This window comes from Eutrigla gurnardus (assembly GCF_963514095.1).
Source record: "Eutrigla gurnardus genome assembly, chromosome: 3".
In the NCBI taxonomy this organism is placed as follows: Eukaryota; Metazoa; Chordata; class Actinopteri; order Perciformes; family Triglidae; genus Eutrigla; species Eutrigla gurnardus.
Window position 1 is genome coordinate 29,289,661 of NC_139917.1, and position 16,750 is coordinate 29,306,410.

Here is a 16,750-nt window from a genome sequence, read left to right on the forward strand (position 1 = left end):
CTCTGGTCTTGGAACAGTTTCACCTCCTCACGTACTAACCTTGAAGCAGACAACGCTGGGTTTCCAGATCATAGCTGGACTCCTTGTGTTCGAGGTGCGTTTGCAGCTCAAAAAGGTCGACCTGTTGTGTGTGTTGATGTCAGTTCATGTTTAAAAAAAACAAAACACGCCCAGTATTCATCCCACGGTTTCACCACTACCGGACTGAGTTTGAATCTTGCCAAACTGACCCAGGACCAGCACTGAGCAACAAACAAGGTGGCGACTCGTCCATAAAGCAATGCACTGTGGGACCAGGGTACATGGGTGTGATGGTCTTCCACAAAATCCCTTTTTTTCCCCTTCTTTAGTTTTTGTAAAAATGGTATTTGGCACTTTATCTAACACCCCTGTTACATATATGTACATAAAAAACATGTATTTTAATCTGCTGATGTCATATAATAAATATGATCAACTAAGTTGGTGGATTGGTGTTTTTGCTCATCTGTTATTATTTAGTACATTCTTTAATTTCATGTCAAAGTCATATTATAGCATGTCAAAAAAACAACGAAACAATCATAACAGAATATATAGCATGTCGGAAAAAAAAGTAAAAAAAAAAAATTATAGCAGCATGTTGAAAAAAGTTATAGAATTCATTATATAGTATAGCATGTCAATCAAAGTACAGAATGTCGAAAAAAAGTTTGAAAAAAAAAATCCTCACAGCATAGCATGTCAGAAAAAAGTAATATAGCATGTTGAAAAAAAAAAGAAAAAAGAATAAAATGTAAAAAAAAGTAAAAAAAAAAAGTATAGCACGTAGAAAAAAGTAGCTGGATGAATCAACAATCTGTTATATTCTGTTATACATTATTAAGAAATGTATGAGTTTAGACGTCATGGTGATGTTGAGACAGAGAAGCTGAGCTTCGTTGTCAACGGTTACGACTGTATTTATTGATGACAAAACGCTGTTGGACTGACACACAACAGGCAGACACGCATTAAAACAAACATTTACATCGGCTTTAAGTCGTCCAAAAGTCTCTCTGCCAAACTTTACATGCAAACAAAAATAAAATACAAAAATACAGAGTATAAAACAGCTGATCAGAAAATACCGCTGATATAAAATGAACCTGAAACCCCATCCTCAGCATTTAGGAGCAGTTTTGTGTCGGGGAATCGAACCCGAACCTTGTGGTCAAAACAAAAACCCGCTCGGCTGAGAGAAGTTAAAAAGTTAAGAAAACAAACAAAAACTTATCAGAAAATCATCTTCACAACCAAAATAAAACATTAATATGCTTCTGTTTTAATACTGGTTGCATTTTCAGTTTTTACATGATATCATGTATTGGAGGAAGTGGCTTCCTGTTTGTTTTTCACAATAAAAGTCTCAGGTATCTTTACTTGAGTAGTTATTTTTTTTTAACCTTTACTCCCAACAAATATCTGTACTTTCTACTCGTTAATTCATTTAAGGGGAATTATCGATACCTTTGTGTTTTAAATTTAAAACTACTACTTTTACATGTTTCAGTTTTTGCAGTTTAGCACAGCAAATTATCCGCAAATACAAAATACTTTTTTTTTTCTTTTACAGGTTTCTCACACATTCATTCCTTAAGACAACCTCATTCTTGAAATAAATACTACTTTTTTTTTTTTGGCACAAAAGCAAATAAATAGCCGTTTCCATGGCAACGCTGAACAAAACGATGATGAAACTTTCCCAGCAGAAACAGCAGAAGAAACCTGATTCAGGGATGAACCCGAACCCAACGGAGCTGTTGATCATGTTTACGTGTGATCTAGAGTTTACTCACCTTTTCTAGAGCAATAAAAATAAATCTTTCTGAAATTATGTCATCATCACCGCATCCGAAAACGCAGACTTGATATTTGTTCGTTTACCTCGTGAGGATTTCTTCGCTTTACTTTGAGAATCTAGATTTCAGGTCCAGAGTTGAGTTCGGTCCTCCGAGGTTTCTGATTGGCCGATCAACGCGGTCCAATCGGGGAAGTCGTCGATCTCTCGGGTCTCGTTGATCCGCCGGCCTCCGTGCGTCAGCGCCAGCTTGCAGCGAAGACGACCTCGCCGCTGAAAACACAACATGTTTATACTCTGAATATTATGTACGACTTTTGTACGTAATACTACGTGACATTTTTAATTTTTTAATTTTTTTTTAATAATTGTAATTTAACTGTGAATGTTTTTTCTGAACTTTATTTTTATTGAACTGTTTTTAATGTATTTATTTAATCTTCTTGTTGTACAGCACTTTGATGGAAAGCAGTTTATAAATACATTTATTATTATTATTATAATAGTGTAGTATGCCATGTTTATGACATCCTCTACTAGGACTGATTTTTTAAATGACATACTATGACTTCTTATGATGGACTGCAGCTTTTTAAATACCATTTAGAACATTCTATCCTGTGACTTTGTAATCCAGTAATATAATATTCTGAACTTTGCCATTCTGCATAATGAATACTTGTACTTTTGGCAAGTAAGTATAACCTAATTTTTGTACTTAACTTGAATGCAATCTTGAAGTACACGACAAAATGTAATGATTCTCATAATTTCTGGGTACTCAAAGACACCTAACATGAGATGCTGGACAAATACAAATATATAATACAAAAACTAAAATACTCATAAGTGGAAAAGATTCAGAGAAGTACAAATACAACACTTCAGGGTTTGACAGATCAGGTGTGGGAGTCAGGTGGTTTTTTGAAGAGGTGGGTTTTGAGTTGTGATATAAGTACTATAAGTATAACGGTGAAGCCACTGATATGTACATTCCTTAAGCTCCTCAAACTCACATGGTGAGGATTGGCCAGCAGGAGGACCTGGGAGACGGCAGGCGGAGGCAGCAGAGGGTTGTAAGGAGGCAGCCGTGTCCCCGAGGCCGGCTGGAGCTTCACCAACATGGTCTGCAGGGAAGGAATGAGGTAATGACACTTAAACCGGATACTCATTCATAGAGAACAGCTTCAAAATCACTGAATGATGATTAAGAATAAAGAAAATGTAAAAATGAAAATGTTTCACACGGCAAATAAATGTCTAACTTTTTAACTTTTAATGTGACGCTGTGTTTTTAATATGAATCATCGTTTCAGAGAGAACCACAAAAGGTCAAGAGAGTTCTGCTATTCAAACCCTTAAAACAAGCATTAAGTGAAACAGACAGGGAGCCTCTGAAGCAAGGCCCGTACTGGTTTTATGTGATCCAACTGCATTTTTGTAAAAACTGCAGACGACGAAGAGGAAGCTGTAAAAGCTGCCAAAAATCATTCTTTTCAAGCGGTTGTTTGTGAGAAGCTTCAGGGCCAAGAAGACCAGCAGAGTGATCCAGGAGGTCAGACCATCGAAACATCAAGACCAGCAGAGTGATACAGGAGGTCAGACCATCGAAACATCAAGACCAGCAGAGTGATCCAGGAGGTCAGACCATCGAAACATCTGATTCTTTGAGCATAAATAAATAATAAATAAGCATCAGCCGGCTTCACGGTGTGAGAGATTCACCTTGGGAACAGCAGCTTGAACCACGACGTCGTTCACGTGGAGGGCCGACGTGTTCACCGTGGAGACGACCACCACGGCGACCCCTGGATGACCCGGCGGAGAGTCTTTGGCGAAGTGGAGGGAGACGCGGACGCCGCCCCGATCGTACAACGTGATCGGCTCAAGGTCGCCTACAGGAAACAGGAAATCTAGTCAAATACTGAGAAAAGAAGATAAATATAACATAATATACCAGTGAAGCATGTATGGCATGTAAATATGGATGTATGTGGACCTAGTTTGTTTTAAGTAATATGTATAAAATGTACAGTAATTAATTACAACAGTAATAATAGTAATAATACGTAATGAAAAATAAAATAAGGAATATATATATATATATATATATATATATATATATATATATATATATATATATATAGAGTCCGAGATGTCTTGAAGATTAATCCATCAATATCATTCTGGACTTATTGAGTAAAGTATTCTTATAGCACCTCAAATATTCATAATTCGACCTATTATTCAAAGTAAAAAAGTCACATTAAATCACTATTTTCCCTTCACAATATATTTTACCAAAAGGGAGGGAATTCAATAAAGTCTCTATAAACCTACACAAATATACTGTATACTACTAAATACTACTACATGATGAGTCAGGACACCCGGCAGCCAATGAACACAGAGGAGCGGTTTGTCCGTACACGAACATACTGGGTTTGATGCTCTCTATTGGAACGAAGACGTTCTCCAGGAGCTGTGATGTAAACGAGCGTTCCTCCTTCCCCGGACATCCAGACGTCTCGGACGGCCATCCCGACTCACCGGGACTCCGCTGAGGGGGACTGGAGGACCTGATGGAAGTTGACTTTTAGAAATAATAAAACAATATTCTGCGTGTTCCTATCAGGAAACAACACATTAAAGAAACATGAACACGACCAAATAAGCACAAAACACATAAAACATAAATAACATGGAGGATATATCCGAGTATCAAGTGAACAGTAAACTTTTATGATCCAAGTTGACAGTCCATGTAAATACAGTATAGTTTACTGCAGCTCCTCTCATAAATGTATCCACTTCCTGCTAGTTTTACTGTTTTTATTCTAATTTAAATCTAAACAGATTTGCACTTTAAATTGCCTCGTGTTGTGCATGAACGGTGCTCTACAGTTAAATCCTACCAAACATGAGTGCCGTTGGACGTAGCAGCGTTCCCTCCACATCCACGCGCTCTCAGCAGAACGTCCCTCCCTCCGCTGGGCTCGCCGTTCTTCACCCGGACGTCTCCGTTCAGCTAAAAGGAGATAAACTGGTGAAGCATCTCCCAGAAATAAATCCACCTTTAAACCCGTTCTCGTTAAACGGTCCAGCCTCACCTGCAGCAGGTCCTCATAATACGACCTGGAGGTCTCCGGAGTCTGTTTGGAGAGCCGATTATCTAACTCTGTAATCACAGGGACAGAACGTTACATGATGACTCATCGCTGAGCGAGAGCATGAAACTACAAATAGGTCCGAAAGCAGGCTCCCACCTAATTCACTGAAGTGCTGTTCAGCCGCTGTGTGGAAGCTGCTCTCCAGATGAGATGGAAACAGGGGCGAGGAGAGCTCAAAGGCCGCCGGTGATTCAGCTTTTCTGTGCGTCCGCGGAGAGTCCAGTGCCGACAGGTCGATGAGGTGGTAGCTTTTAATCTCTCTGGGGCTCGTCGGAGCTAAGGGGACGAGAAACGGGATCAAACATGAGCAGCAGGGAGCGGGACGCGAACACAACGGGGAAATCCAGAGTCGCTCTCGTCCCAAAAGTCGGATTTCTGCTCGTCGGCCTGATCGGATGCATCTCAACATCACGGTTTTAACATTTGATTTCTGATTCACCGTCTAGTCAAACATCTAATTGTAGGTCTGAACAACAAAAAGGATGATTAGAAATCTGTCCTCTCATGATCTATTCCCCCGGAAACTTTTATTAGAAGTAAAGTCAGAGAGTCGAGTCTGTCTCTCTGCAAGAAACACGTTATTTATCCTCATTTCTATTCAGTCACATGATCACACTCCAGAGGAAAGGACGGCTAATTTCTCTAAAAACATACATATATATGTGTTTTCTTGTCTCTCCTCAAATGATCTGAATAAAGGAGAGACACAACCTGGATGTCATTTAAAAACCACCTACCATTATTATTATTATTTCCCTCCCTCTCTTCCTCGCTTCTACTTCTTTCTCTCCCGCCGTTGCACTCCCTCGTCCCGACTCGCTCCTTGTAGGCGTTCACCACCAGCGTCAGCTCGTCGTTGGCCGCCAGGATCTGTGCCAGAGCGGCGTCGTCGTCCATGGTGTCGCTCGCCAGGCGGAACAAGCTCGGCCTCAGCCGGTCGCAGCGCTCGTACAGGGCCTGCAGCGGGCGAGACGGAGGGAATCAAACACATTTACCTAGGGATGTCCGATCCGATACCCCGATACTGGGATTTTAAGGTGGATTGGGATCGGCCAGCTAGTTAAAAAAATGTCTGCAGTTTGGCATCATTTTAAAATAACGAGTGAGTCGCCGAGTCTTCTTAATGTACACGAAATTAAATGCGGTTTGCAAACACAAAAAGTGACATCGGAAAATCGGTATCAGGAAATATCGGGATCGGATCGGAAGCTAAAAAAAGAGATCGGACATCCCTACATTCACCTCTACTGAACAAACATCTGGAGGTTAGTTGTGCTCAAATAGAACGTTCTTGCCTTCCGCTTAGTGTTTGTGGATGATATGAAGCAAAAACATTCATCTCTCTGTTGTATTAATAGATTCATTATCAGTTGTATTAAAAGAGAAGAAATACGTCGCATTAAACCAGATTCACGTAGACGATGTGGATAAAGAACAACTACCTGACTTTAAACCGTTATTTATTTAACCAGGTCTGCTGCTTATTTCAAAAACACTAAAAAAACATGAAATATTGGAAAAATCTAATCCAAAACATCGTGTAAACATTATTTTTTTGTTTGTTTGAAAAGTGGAAGACGTCTAAGTTTACACATCACTGTTGTTCAAACAGCATTAACAACATTTAAAAGTCTAAACCCCTCCAGAAAGTCAACAAATCAGTGTTTGCTGATTACATTTCCACACACTGACAGGAACACAACTAGCCAGTAGAGGGCGGTAGAACCTCAGCTTCATGTGTTTGACAGGAAACCCACCTTGACGTCGTCGCCGGGCTGCATGGAGGCTCCGGCGACGGCGTTCTGGTCCAGCAGCTCTCGGAGACGTCCGCTGCTGCTCTCCACCTCCTTCAGAGTGGATTCACGCTTCGACACTTTCTCTGCCTTCTCCTGCTCCTAAAACACAACAAAACACAATCAAATTAACATCAATTATTATAAAAATCTAATAAAAAACTGCATGCATGTCCACTCTGCAACCCGCTCACCTCTCTGATGGTGTTTTTAATGAGCCTGTTGGCGGTCTCCAAGTCCTCGGGACGGGCACTCTTCAGGAGTCTGGCTAACAGCTGATGATGCAGAAACACAGTTTAGTGGGATGGAAGTCCACGTTTCCATCAGCTGTTAAACACAAACACTCACAGCAGCTTTGTCCTCCTGGTCGAACACAGAGTCTGCGCTTCTTTGCGTCGGAGGAGCCATTATAAGTTTGTCTGGCAGTTTGGGATCTTTCTTCACAATACCTGAAATAATAATAATAATAATAATAAAAAAAGGTGAGTCCAGATATATAACGTGGATAATTCCCTCAGGAGCTGAGGTGCATCTGCTGCATCCGGACCTTGCTTCTTGAGCATGCTGTAGGCTTCCTGGATCTTGGGTTCCTCTTTCAGCCAAAGGGTCCAGCCGTAGAGGACCTCCGTCACCCGGTCCTTCACCTTCTGAGGAGTCCACGCACCGAAGTACTGCAGAGAGAAGACCAGGCGGGTCCGTCACGTCAGGGAGGACAGCAGCTTAGACATCCTTTTATAGGTCTAACAATCATTACATTCATATGGACTTTTCTATTCCAATATTTGTGGATGTACTTTAAAATCAACTGAGAGAGATGTTTGTATGAAATTGTATAATTTAATAAACAAATAAGGTGCTGTTTAACCGAGAGTTCTCCTGGATTATATCCTGGAGTTCTCAGATGTTTTCTCTTATATAACTGGAAGTCTTTTTTAACTTGAGTTCTAAAAGCGTTCTATAAATAAAATGTGATGATCATTATATTCACGATGACACTGAAAATTAAATGTAACACACACACAGTCTCAGTAATAAAACACACAAAAATGGGATCATTTAAAGAATTATGATATTATTATGGCCTCGTTAAATCCACCCAGGCAAAGCATTGCCAGTAAAGTCTAATTGATATTTAGCCAATTAACTCTGAGCAGATCCATCACTTCTGATTTTAGATTTGTGTCCTCGCTGCCGTTATGTCACGTGACGGGAACTGAGCACACGTTGTGTCGCCACGGTTACCTTCGGCGTTAACAGTTTGATGAGCTCATTGAGAAAGCGAAACTTGGCGGCCTCGTTGTGAAACCTCTTTCCACAGTTGTTCATACACGCTTCGAGAACCTGGAAAGCACCAAGAAGAGCAGAGGACGCTTTATTTCAACGGGCGAAAAAATCTAATTCACAAAAGCGACACACACACACACACACACACACACACACACACACAAAAGGGAAACAGCAGCTTGATCGCGGCGCGTTTTCTGGTTAACCACCTTTTAAATGACACGTGACATGAAGCACATGATCCATCGATCCCCCTCTTTTAATGTGTGCCGTCACAGCAGATTCAAAATGCAGATTAAACCCTTAAATGTCCATTATGGTCATGTGACACAACATTTAGTCACAGATATTCTTCACAGGACCGCCCTCATCCGGGGTGAGAACAAAGACTCTTGTTTCCCCACTGTACCTCTAAGGATGCTGGGTAAATAGCCGTTTACAACACAGAAAAAAATTGCATTAAATAAAATATAGAAAAAGAGAAGATGATGTTTGCAGCTTGTTGCTTCTGGGAACTTCACAGAGGAATACGCTGAATATTTAACAACAGATACACATAAAGTGTATTATAAGTAGTGAATGTAATCTGATTACTCACAGTGAGCGCCTGCAGAGACTCTTTCTCCTGTGGCGACTGGATCTTATGAGCGAGAAGGCGAATGGCTACCTCCGGCCTGGAAATGGAAAGAGTTCAGATTTAAGTACTATTCACGTATAGCTAAAAGAAACATCACAGTAATACATTCCATCACATCCATAGTGACAGGGTCAAATGTGCTACAGACTTCCTCCTCTTGCAACAGAGCTGTGATTTCAAGATGGACGTGAAGCAACTCTTTCTCAAATGCCGACGGTTGTGTTGAAGTAACTTCTGGAAGCGAGCGGCCTCCCCTGAAGCCTTCAGCTTCGGCGTCCAGAGCCTGAAATATATGGAACTATGTAAGGAGCACTGATTCAGTTTACCCGTCTGCCTCTTGGTCGACCAGCTGGTAGAATCCCTGGATGCAGTCCCAGCGGTCCTCCTGATTGTTTGGGTCTGTGGCCTGGTCTGCAATTAGATCAAACACGTGGAAATCTATGAAATTACATAATGAGGAAGTGAAAATGAAGGGCAGATCTACACAGAAAAACACGGAAACAATACTTCTACTGTACTCCGTATACTTGTAAGATGTGGAGACTTGTAAGTACTGTGTGTTGAGGTACTTTTTAAGTCTATAAAAAGTGGAAATGTGGAATATATGCATTGTTTTTTATGTCTCAAATGTCCTAAAATGTTTCCATTTTGCTTGATATGCTTGTTTTCTATTCAGAATTATGTTCAAACGCCGGGTTTTTAACTTATTAGGATTTGTTTCTGAAGCATAGCCTCCTCCTTTCACTCAAACAACACAACTCTATCTTTAATCCGCGTGTTCTGCGGCGATGCGCGTGCACAGGCGGAGCGCAGACACAACACGCCGCTCGAGCGCTCCGTCATGCACGCGCGTTGTCCAACCAACTTCCTGTTCCGATACTTTCTGCAAAAATAGCACTTTTTCAACCAAAAAAAGAGAAAGGAATTTAAGTTAAAATAAAAAGACACATTAAGAATGTTATCGCTATTATTGCCGTTAAAGTGAGGGCGCGAGCCGACGGTTGGTGTGACGTCAGTTAGTTCAGATATGTGATGATGACAGTAAAAAAAAAAGAAAAAAGTAAGTAAACACACAAACACGCCGACGGAAACGAGCAACGAACGTTGGTCAACGTCCCGTTTACTTACTGAGCCACGACTCGAACGTTGCCTGGCTGTCGCCGGTCGCCATTGCCGTCGGTCTCCAGCGGCTCCAGAGATGTTTGGTGGCCGAGCTGTGCGCGTCTTTCTGGGGGGGGAGAGGTGTCAACCTGCAGCCTGGCTGAACGCATGCAGGGTTGCCAGATCCGTGGCTTTTCAGGTACGTAAGCCCCTCCCCTACCAAACTCACGTCAGCTATTTCTCAAGCGAATTAATCAATAATTGGAGTCAGTATTTTTGTCATTTGTGTTTGTTATTTTCTCTTTACGAATATTTATTTAAAAAAAAATACGCTAAATGTTGATAAAACAAGTTTAAAATAGCAGCTCACGATTTCAAGTTGAGACGGAAAAAAGACCGACCTGGCAACACTGGTGGCATGTGACACTCACGCAGAGTCACACTCCTGACACAACAACTAAATTAAATCAACACACCCCTCCCGATTACTGGGCAGTCATGGTGGAAATTACGTTCGCTCAAGTAGTATCCTTTAGTACAATTTTGAGGTACTTGTACTTTACTTGAATAATTATTTTTTTCCTGCTACTTCTATTCTTCACTACATTTCAGATGAAAATGTTGTACTTTTTTTACTCCATTTGATAAACTTGAAGTACATTTACTCACGTCATGATTTCAAGTTTATACAATATGATATATTTTTTTAATAGTATTAAAATAATTGCCAACACAAACTAGTGGTTATATCAAATGACTGCAGAATAATATAACTCCTAATGAGGACATTCTGCTGGATAAGAACTTTTATTTATGATTCTTTAAGATAATTTCGCTGATAGCGATACTTTTACTGCGTTTGAAGTAGCCTGATTAAGGTTGGTATTACTTTTACTTCCACCAACTTCAAGAGCACTTGTTTCGTTATAGTTTTTAATTTATGTAAAGAAACTGCTGCTGAGCAGCTTGAAACACCTCCATTGGAATCTTGCCTTTCGTACAGTGATGATGTCACAGAGTAACAATTATATAATAGTTATAATTTGGATAACATCTGCCCAACCGTTGGTTTGTCACGGCCTCAAGCAAAGCTAGAAAGAGTCGTCGTTCTCTGTTGTGTGAACAGAAATGTAATTTTTATCACTTCACTAGTAGCTGGTTGAGGTGTTACTCTGACTTTAACTAAAGTATATAATAAATAACTATAACTGTCAAACGTGGGCTAAAATCTACAAGACTTGTTACTAAATTATACTGAAGTAGTTATAAAGTAGCAAAGAGTTTAATAAATAATAAAAAAAATACATGTTTAAATAGCTGCATAAATTCATTCCCATAAGTGATTAAAATACAAAAACAATAATCTGAATAGTTTCTCTCAACCAGTGATATGAACTTCTAAATAAACAAATCAAAGCTTCCATTTCTCAATACAAAATCATATTGCAGGACAAACAGCAGGAAAACATATTTTATATATATTTTATTGTCCCTGATATCATGATTGAAGCTCAAATGTTTGTTATTCATGACTGTTTTTTTCTTCTTTCTTGTGACTGAAGTCTTAATCCATCTGTTGTCGTTCGTTAGAAACGTAAAAATAAAGTGGTACTTTCCGCCCCCGGCTTCCTGTGTCACCTGGTCCTGTCAAATCTCAAAGAGCCGAGTCAAACCACGTGAGAACAATCTCTTTGATAAAACATTTATAATAATGTACATCGTTTTCAGTTCATTTGTAACATGTCCCGGTTTGCTTTGGCAGAATTCCTGGTGGTTTCATGTAAACGCCGACATACAGGCCACGTCTTCAACTCGCCTCCGACAGCAGAGCGAGTTTCTGGATTCGATGGCTGATCTCTGCCGGCCCCAAAGACACCATCATCTCCGCTACACCGGGCCCTTGCTGCAGGTTCAGACAGAGAACACGCAGTCAGTGGAGTTACGCACTCAAACTACACGGTAAGAAAAACAGACTTCTGTGAAGAGCAATCAGAATCCACTTCCTCTTTGCCGCGTTTCCTCTCTGAATATCGGCAGGGTTGCTGTGGTGAGTGAGTCACGGGAGGATTACTGTTATTTTACTCGTGCCGTGGACAGAAATAAAACAAAAGCAAGAATCCATGAGTCATTTTTGATGACTACATCGAGAAAATGTTGGTTTTTGCTTGAATAATATGAAGCTACAGAATACAGAAATGAAAATTGCAAGTCAGCTGTAAAAAAAAAAGAAGAGTGAAAACGCAGATATTTCCACGGGGTTTTAGGTTCTCAAGCGTCACAGGAAGTCGCTCGTGTTCTTCGTTGTTGTTGATTCTGAGGATTCTGATTGGCTTGCATGGCTTCATCCTTCTCCCTACACTGGTATAGTTTGGTATAGTTATAACGGTGGATTTATGCCTGTTGAACGATGTTATTTTTGAAAACGGAGGGGGGGAAATATTTGTTTCTCTAAATACCCTGCTATGTATAAACGTGGCCTGAGTACACTCTGAAAGGCTGTTTTTGTTGTTGTTCCACCTCGGGTCCTAAAAGTAGTTCTTGATTGGAGTCCATCTGTCCGACGCTGGAAACAATATCATTTCGATCATTCTACACAGATATCGTGTGGACTGGAAACCTTGCTTTGAACAGTTTAGCAGTCTTGAAAATGAAAACGATGCCTTCGTGTACCTGCAGGCCGCTGAGAGCCAGACGCAGCAGCTTCATCACGTCTCTGTATTTGGTGGCTTTAGCCTGCTTCGCCAGAGCCTTCAGATCTTTACTGAGTCCATCCACCGCAAGCTCCTCCCCTCGCTCTGCTATTAACCTGCAAAACACACACACACACACACACACACACACACACACACACACACACACACACACACACACACACACACACACACACACACACACACACACACACACACACACACACACACACACACACACACACACGTTCATCATCCTGTACGGTATAGTAAGAGATGCAGTTGGAGAGTTATTAATATTGCATACTTGAGCACCAATGAAGAAATGTGCGGCGCCTCTGTAGTGATTGCTGCCACCTGCTGGCTGGAGACGGAAGGACGGACCCACAGGTAAGAGTAGGCGGGACTTAGGAGCTCCTTCAGGGAGGATATGTGACCCTGCAGGGACGGGAAGAGAACAGTTTCAGTCTGACAGCATGGAGGAACAAGAGGAAGAGTCACATCTGATTGGCTGTAGGACGAGACAAAATGACGTATTCACCGATATAAAATTGTAATTTTATTTATTTCAAGACGGTGACGACGAACAATAAGACATTAATCTTGTACAACAAGAAAAGATGCATTATGCCAGGTTGAAGCAAATTACTTTATTTTCCACCTGTAGTCCCTGAATAGTAGAAATAAAACTCATGGATAGGATGGTATATATGTTTTCATGAGTATGTCGCCATGGTTACCTTGCGAAGATGCAGCACCCGTCTGATGTAATCCTCACGTAGAACGTCCTGGTCCTGGATCTCTGCGGTGCAGGTCTGCCGGATCTGCACCTGCAGATCTTTTATCAGCAAGCGACACTGCTCCTCATCCTCAACACGGTGCTGGAGGTGGATTCTGCCCCACAGAGAGAGATTATATGTGAACTATGACCTTTATAAAGGGGGGGGGGAGAAAGGGAAGCATGGAAGCATCCCCATGAGGCTGTAGATATCGTCCTTATGGTATTTATTTAAACCAATCAGTCGTCTTGGGCGGCGCTAACTGACAGTGCCTTGCAAAATAGATAGTAGATAGATAGTACAGATAATAGTGGAGGCGAATACCGTTGAATATGATTTTATACACTATAAATCCAATGCTTCCAGCTGTGACTGACCTGTTGAACTCTGGCAGCTTCTCCAGGTCCAACAGAGCAGAGTGCGTTGTGATCTTCGAAGGGTTGAACTCGGAGATCAGCTCATCTTTCCTCCGTCCGATACGATTGGCTGCAAAGCAAGTCATTTAGAAGCATGCATGATTTATTTATGAATCCCCCGTTATTCTTCCATCACTCACTGTTGAATCCAGAGCCGCAGTGGGTCGTGATGTCCAGCAGCGCCTCCGGCAGGACTCCGTCTCCCTGGAAGCGTTGGATGAAGATGTCGCCCTGCCTCTTGGACAGCTTACTGCCGTCTTTGTTCATCAGGAGGGGCAGATGTCCGAAGGTGGGCGGCTGCCAGCCGAGGGCCCGGTACATGAGGAGATGTTTGGAGGTGGAGATGAGCCACTCGGAGCCCCGCAGCACGTGGCTGATCCTCATGTAATGATCATCGACGATGTTAGCGAGGTGATAGGTGGGGAAACCGTCTGCTTTCATCACCACGGGGTCGCCCTCCACCTGAAAACACCACAGAAGCTCAGACCAGTCAGTGTTTTGTTTCTCTAGAAACAAAAACAAAAAAACTGTGAAATTTGAACAAAATGCATGTTAAAGGTCATGGGACGATCTGACAAGTCACAATATTATGCCGATAATCATCAAAATATGCTCACAACACTTCAAATAGCACTCAAACATCCATTTAAGTGAAAAAAATAATCAAACAAGGAAATCTTAAATCATAAAGTCTCCCTGCATAAAGAAATCATAGATTAATGAATAAATAAAAGAAATGGTTTGTTTATTAAATGCTGCATTCTGTATTTCGGGGTAGTTTTAACTTCTCTACCATGATAGCGAACTAAACAGCTATTTCAAGTTATTGACGATTACTCCAATAATGAAAATTCACCAGGATCAATTTATGCATATTGGGATTTTTTTAATCCCAATATGCAATAAAATCTTATATAATGGCATCCCCAGTCCTCACACCCCTAAAATAGATGATTTAGTGTCAACCACAGTGAAACGATCTGACCTGGGCCACCTCGTGATGATTCCGTCCAAAGATCAGATCCTGAAAAGGCTCGACGCCGGCTTCCAGACGAAACCTGATCACGTGCGGTACTTCCCGGGCCAGTTTCTCCTGGACCTGCTCGGCCCGAAGGTGACGACACCTGTTATCATACCTGGAGGGGGGGAGAGAGAGAGAGAGAGAGACAGCTGATGCTTTGAATCTGAATAAAGCCATCCTGGAGTATGTGTCGAGGTGAAAATGAACGGCCACCTCGGCGTCTGTCCGGTTCTTAACGCCTCTTTTTTGAGCAGATCGAGCCTCTGAGAGCTGCAGAAACAGTAGTAGGCGTGCTGGCTCTCGACGAGGCGCTGGGCCGTCCGTCTGTAGAGGTCCAGTCTCTGAGACTGCAGGTATGGACCCGCGGACCCACCTCGACGAGGACTCTCATCTGGAGGTACGCCTGCAGGTGAAAGTCAGCTCAGATACAAAATATTAAGATATAATTCACTAATTTTTCTCCAAGCATCCTGATAAGTTTGATCCATGAACCCCGATGGATCACATGACTTGCCTACCAGCCCACTCCAGCATGTCCTCTATGGATTCTGCAGCTCCGGGCACCAGCCTGCTCCGGTCGGTGTCCTCCAGTCGCAGGATGAACGCGCCTCCATACTTCTTGGCAAAGATGTAATTGTAGAGAGCAGTTCGGAGGCCGCCGAGGTGTAAGAAACCTGCAGCATCAAACCGGTTGACTTCAACAGGAAATCAAAATCCCATTCTTGTGTATAAAGAAATCATTTAATTGAAGAGATCGGCCCTTTTGTCACCGATACCAGATCCAGCGTTTCAACGATGGACACAATTATAATCTAGAATCAAAATATACATGTTTCTGAAATAGGCCAGTCTGTGTGGCATTACGTCTACTTTCAGCACTTTAAGTGTATTATTATTTTCATTATATTATATCCACAGCTGCTGTGATATTTTGTAGTAATCCATTTCTACAAATTGTTTCTGCCATTACTGCTCTCATTCTATGTTTTCTGTCATATTGACTGACTATATATATATATATATATATATATATATATAAATAAATAAAAATAATAATATATATATAAAATACAAAATATATAAATAAATAAAAAAAATACATACATACATTTAAATAATAATAATACAAATAATAAAATATATATATAATACAAAAATGTATATATTTTAAAAACAATGTTACACTGTAGTATTGCTACTTGAATACTACTCCCATCCCTGCGGACAGCCTGATCTCCGGTGCTGGGAGGAGACACCGTCCGTCCCTCTGGACGACCTTACGGGACTATTAGCACGAACGTGTCCGGGTCGAGGACCTCACCTGTCGGACTGGGCGCGAACCGGACCCGCACTTCCCCCGGAGCCGCGGAGCACCGTCTCGTCTGGAGCTTCACCGTCCTGTTCCCGGCCGCTGTCAGACACCGGAAACACCTCAACGGCGTCATTTTCTATGCTAACATTCGCGTAGCTAGCGTTAGCTCGCAGCCCAGCTACGTAGACGGTTACGTCAGCGAGAGAAACCGCATTTCAGTTGAGACGTTACAAAGTTGTCCCTCGCGCGCGTGTATCGTGACGTTTGTTTGGGTCAAACGTGAATCCGCTGCATTTTCTTCTTCGTCGGAATTCGACCGGAAGAGGATTTGAGCGTCCTGGAAAGAGCGCACTGCCACCTAGCGGAGGGACATATAATTTCAATTGAAATCAATAGTTTCAAGTTCTTTATTATCATACAGAAGTGTCAATATTCTTTACTCGAGTAAAAGTAGAGATAGTTGTGTTCAATAAGTACTGATTCCACTTACTTTACTCAAGTAAAAGTGAAAAAGTACTGGTATGTACTCAGAGTATAAAGTAAAAGTATCACCTTGAGTGACAAATATGTACTCAAAGTTAAAAAATCGATCACTATGACGGACATTTCTACTGGCTGTTTTTTTTTTTATTTTTTTTTTTTTATGATTTTGCAAGGCTGACTGAATCTGGTGTCATTAAACTTTTTTTTTTTTTGAGGAATTGAATCAGATTAATTTGTTTTTCTGG

The 16,750-nt window shown here is 41.4% G+C and overlaps 2 protein-coding genes across 3 annotated transcripts; both read right to left on the bottom strand.

Moving 5' to 3' along the window:
- Window positions 1–920: 920 nt before the first annotated feature.
- Window positions 921–9,990, bottom strand: LOC311008652 (ADP-ribosylation factor-binding protein GGA2-like). 2 transcript variants are annotated; one of them, XM_084002442.1, is made up of 17 exons: window positions 9,832–9,990; window positions 9,030–9,114; window positions 8,665–8,740; window positions 8,025–8,123; window positions 7,330–7,453; window positions 7,131–7,231; window positions 6,977–7,057; window positions 6,747–6,884; window positions 5,727–5,946; window positions 5,181–5,265; window positions 5,086–5,129; window positions 4,930–4,997; window positions 4,735–4,847; window positions 4,259–4,398; window positions 3,545–3,714; window positions 2,836–2,946; window positions 921–2,092 (listed from the first exon to the last, which is right to left on the bottom strand). In XM_084002442.1, the coding sequence occupies exons 1-17, from the start codon at window positions 9,872–9,874 to the stop codon at window positions 1,946–1,948; spliced, it is 1,845 nt and encodes a 614-aa protein (XP_083858568.1). In that variant the 5' UTR covers window positions 9,875–9,990; the 3' UTR covers window positions 921–1,945. The 2 variants fall into 2 exon arrangements, with proteins under 2 accessions (XP_083858568.1, XP_083858567.1); XM_084002441.1 differs by having other exon boundaries at window positions 5,086–5,265.
- A 1,137-nt stretch (window positions 9,991–11,127) lies between these two features.
- ears2 (glutamyl-tRNA synthetase 2, mitochondrial) lies at window positions 11,128–16,336 on the bottom strand. The gene is made up of 10 exons (XM_084002471.1): window positions 16,032–16,336; window positions 15,229–15,384; window positions 14,924–15,113; window positions 14,675–14,825; window positions 13,830–14,151; window positions 13,651–13,759; window positions 13,235–13,388; window positions 12,802–12,932; window positions 12,475–12,610; window positions 11,128–11,707 (listed from the first exon to the last, which is right to left on the bottom strand). The coding sequence occupies exons 1-10, from the start codon at window positions 16,153–16,155 to the stop codon at window positions 11,612–11,614; spliced, it is 1,569 nt and encodes a 522-aa protein (XP_083858597.1). The 5' UTR covers window positions 16,156–16,336; the 3' UTR covers window positions 11,128–11,611.
- Between the last annotated feature and the right edge of the window lie 414 nt (window positions 16,337–16,750).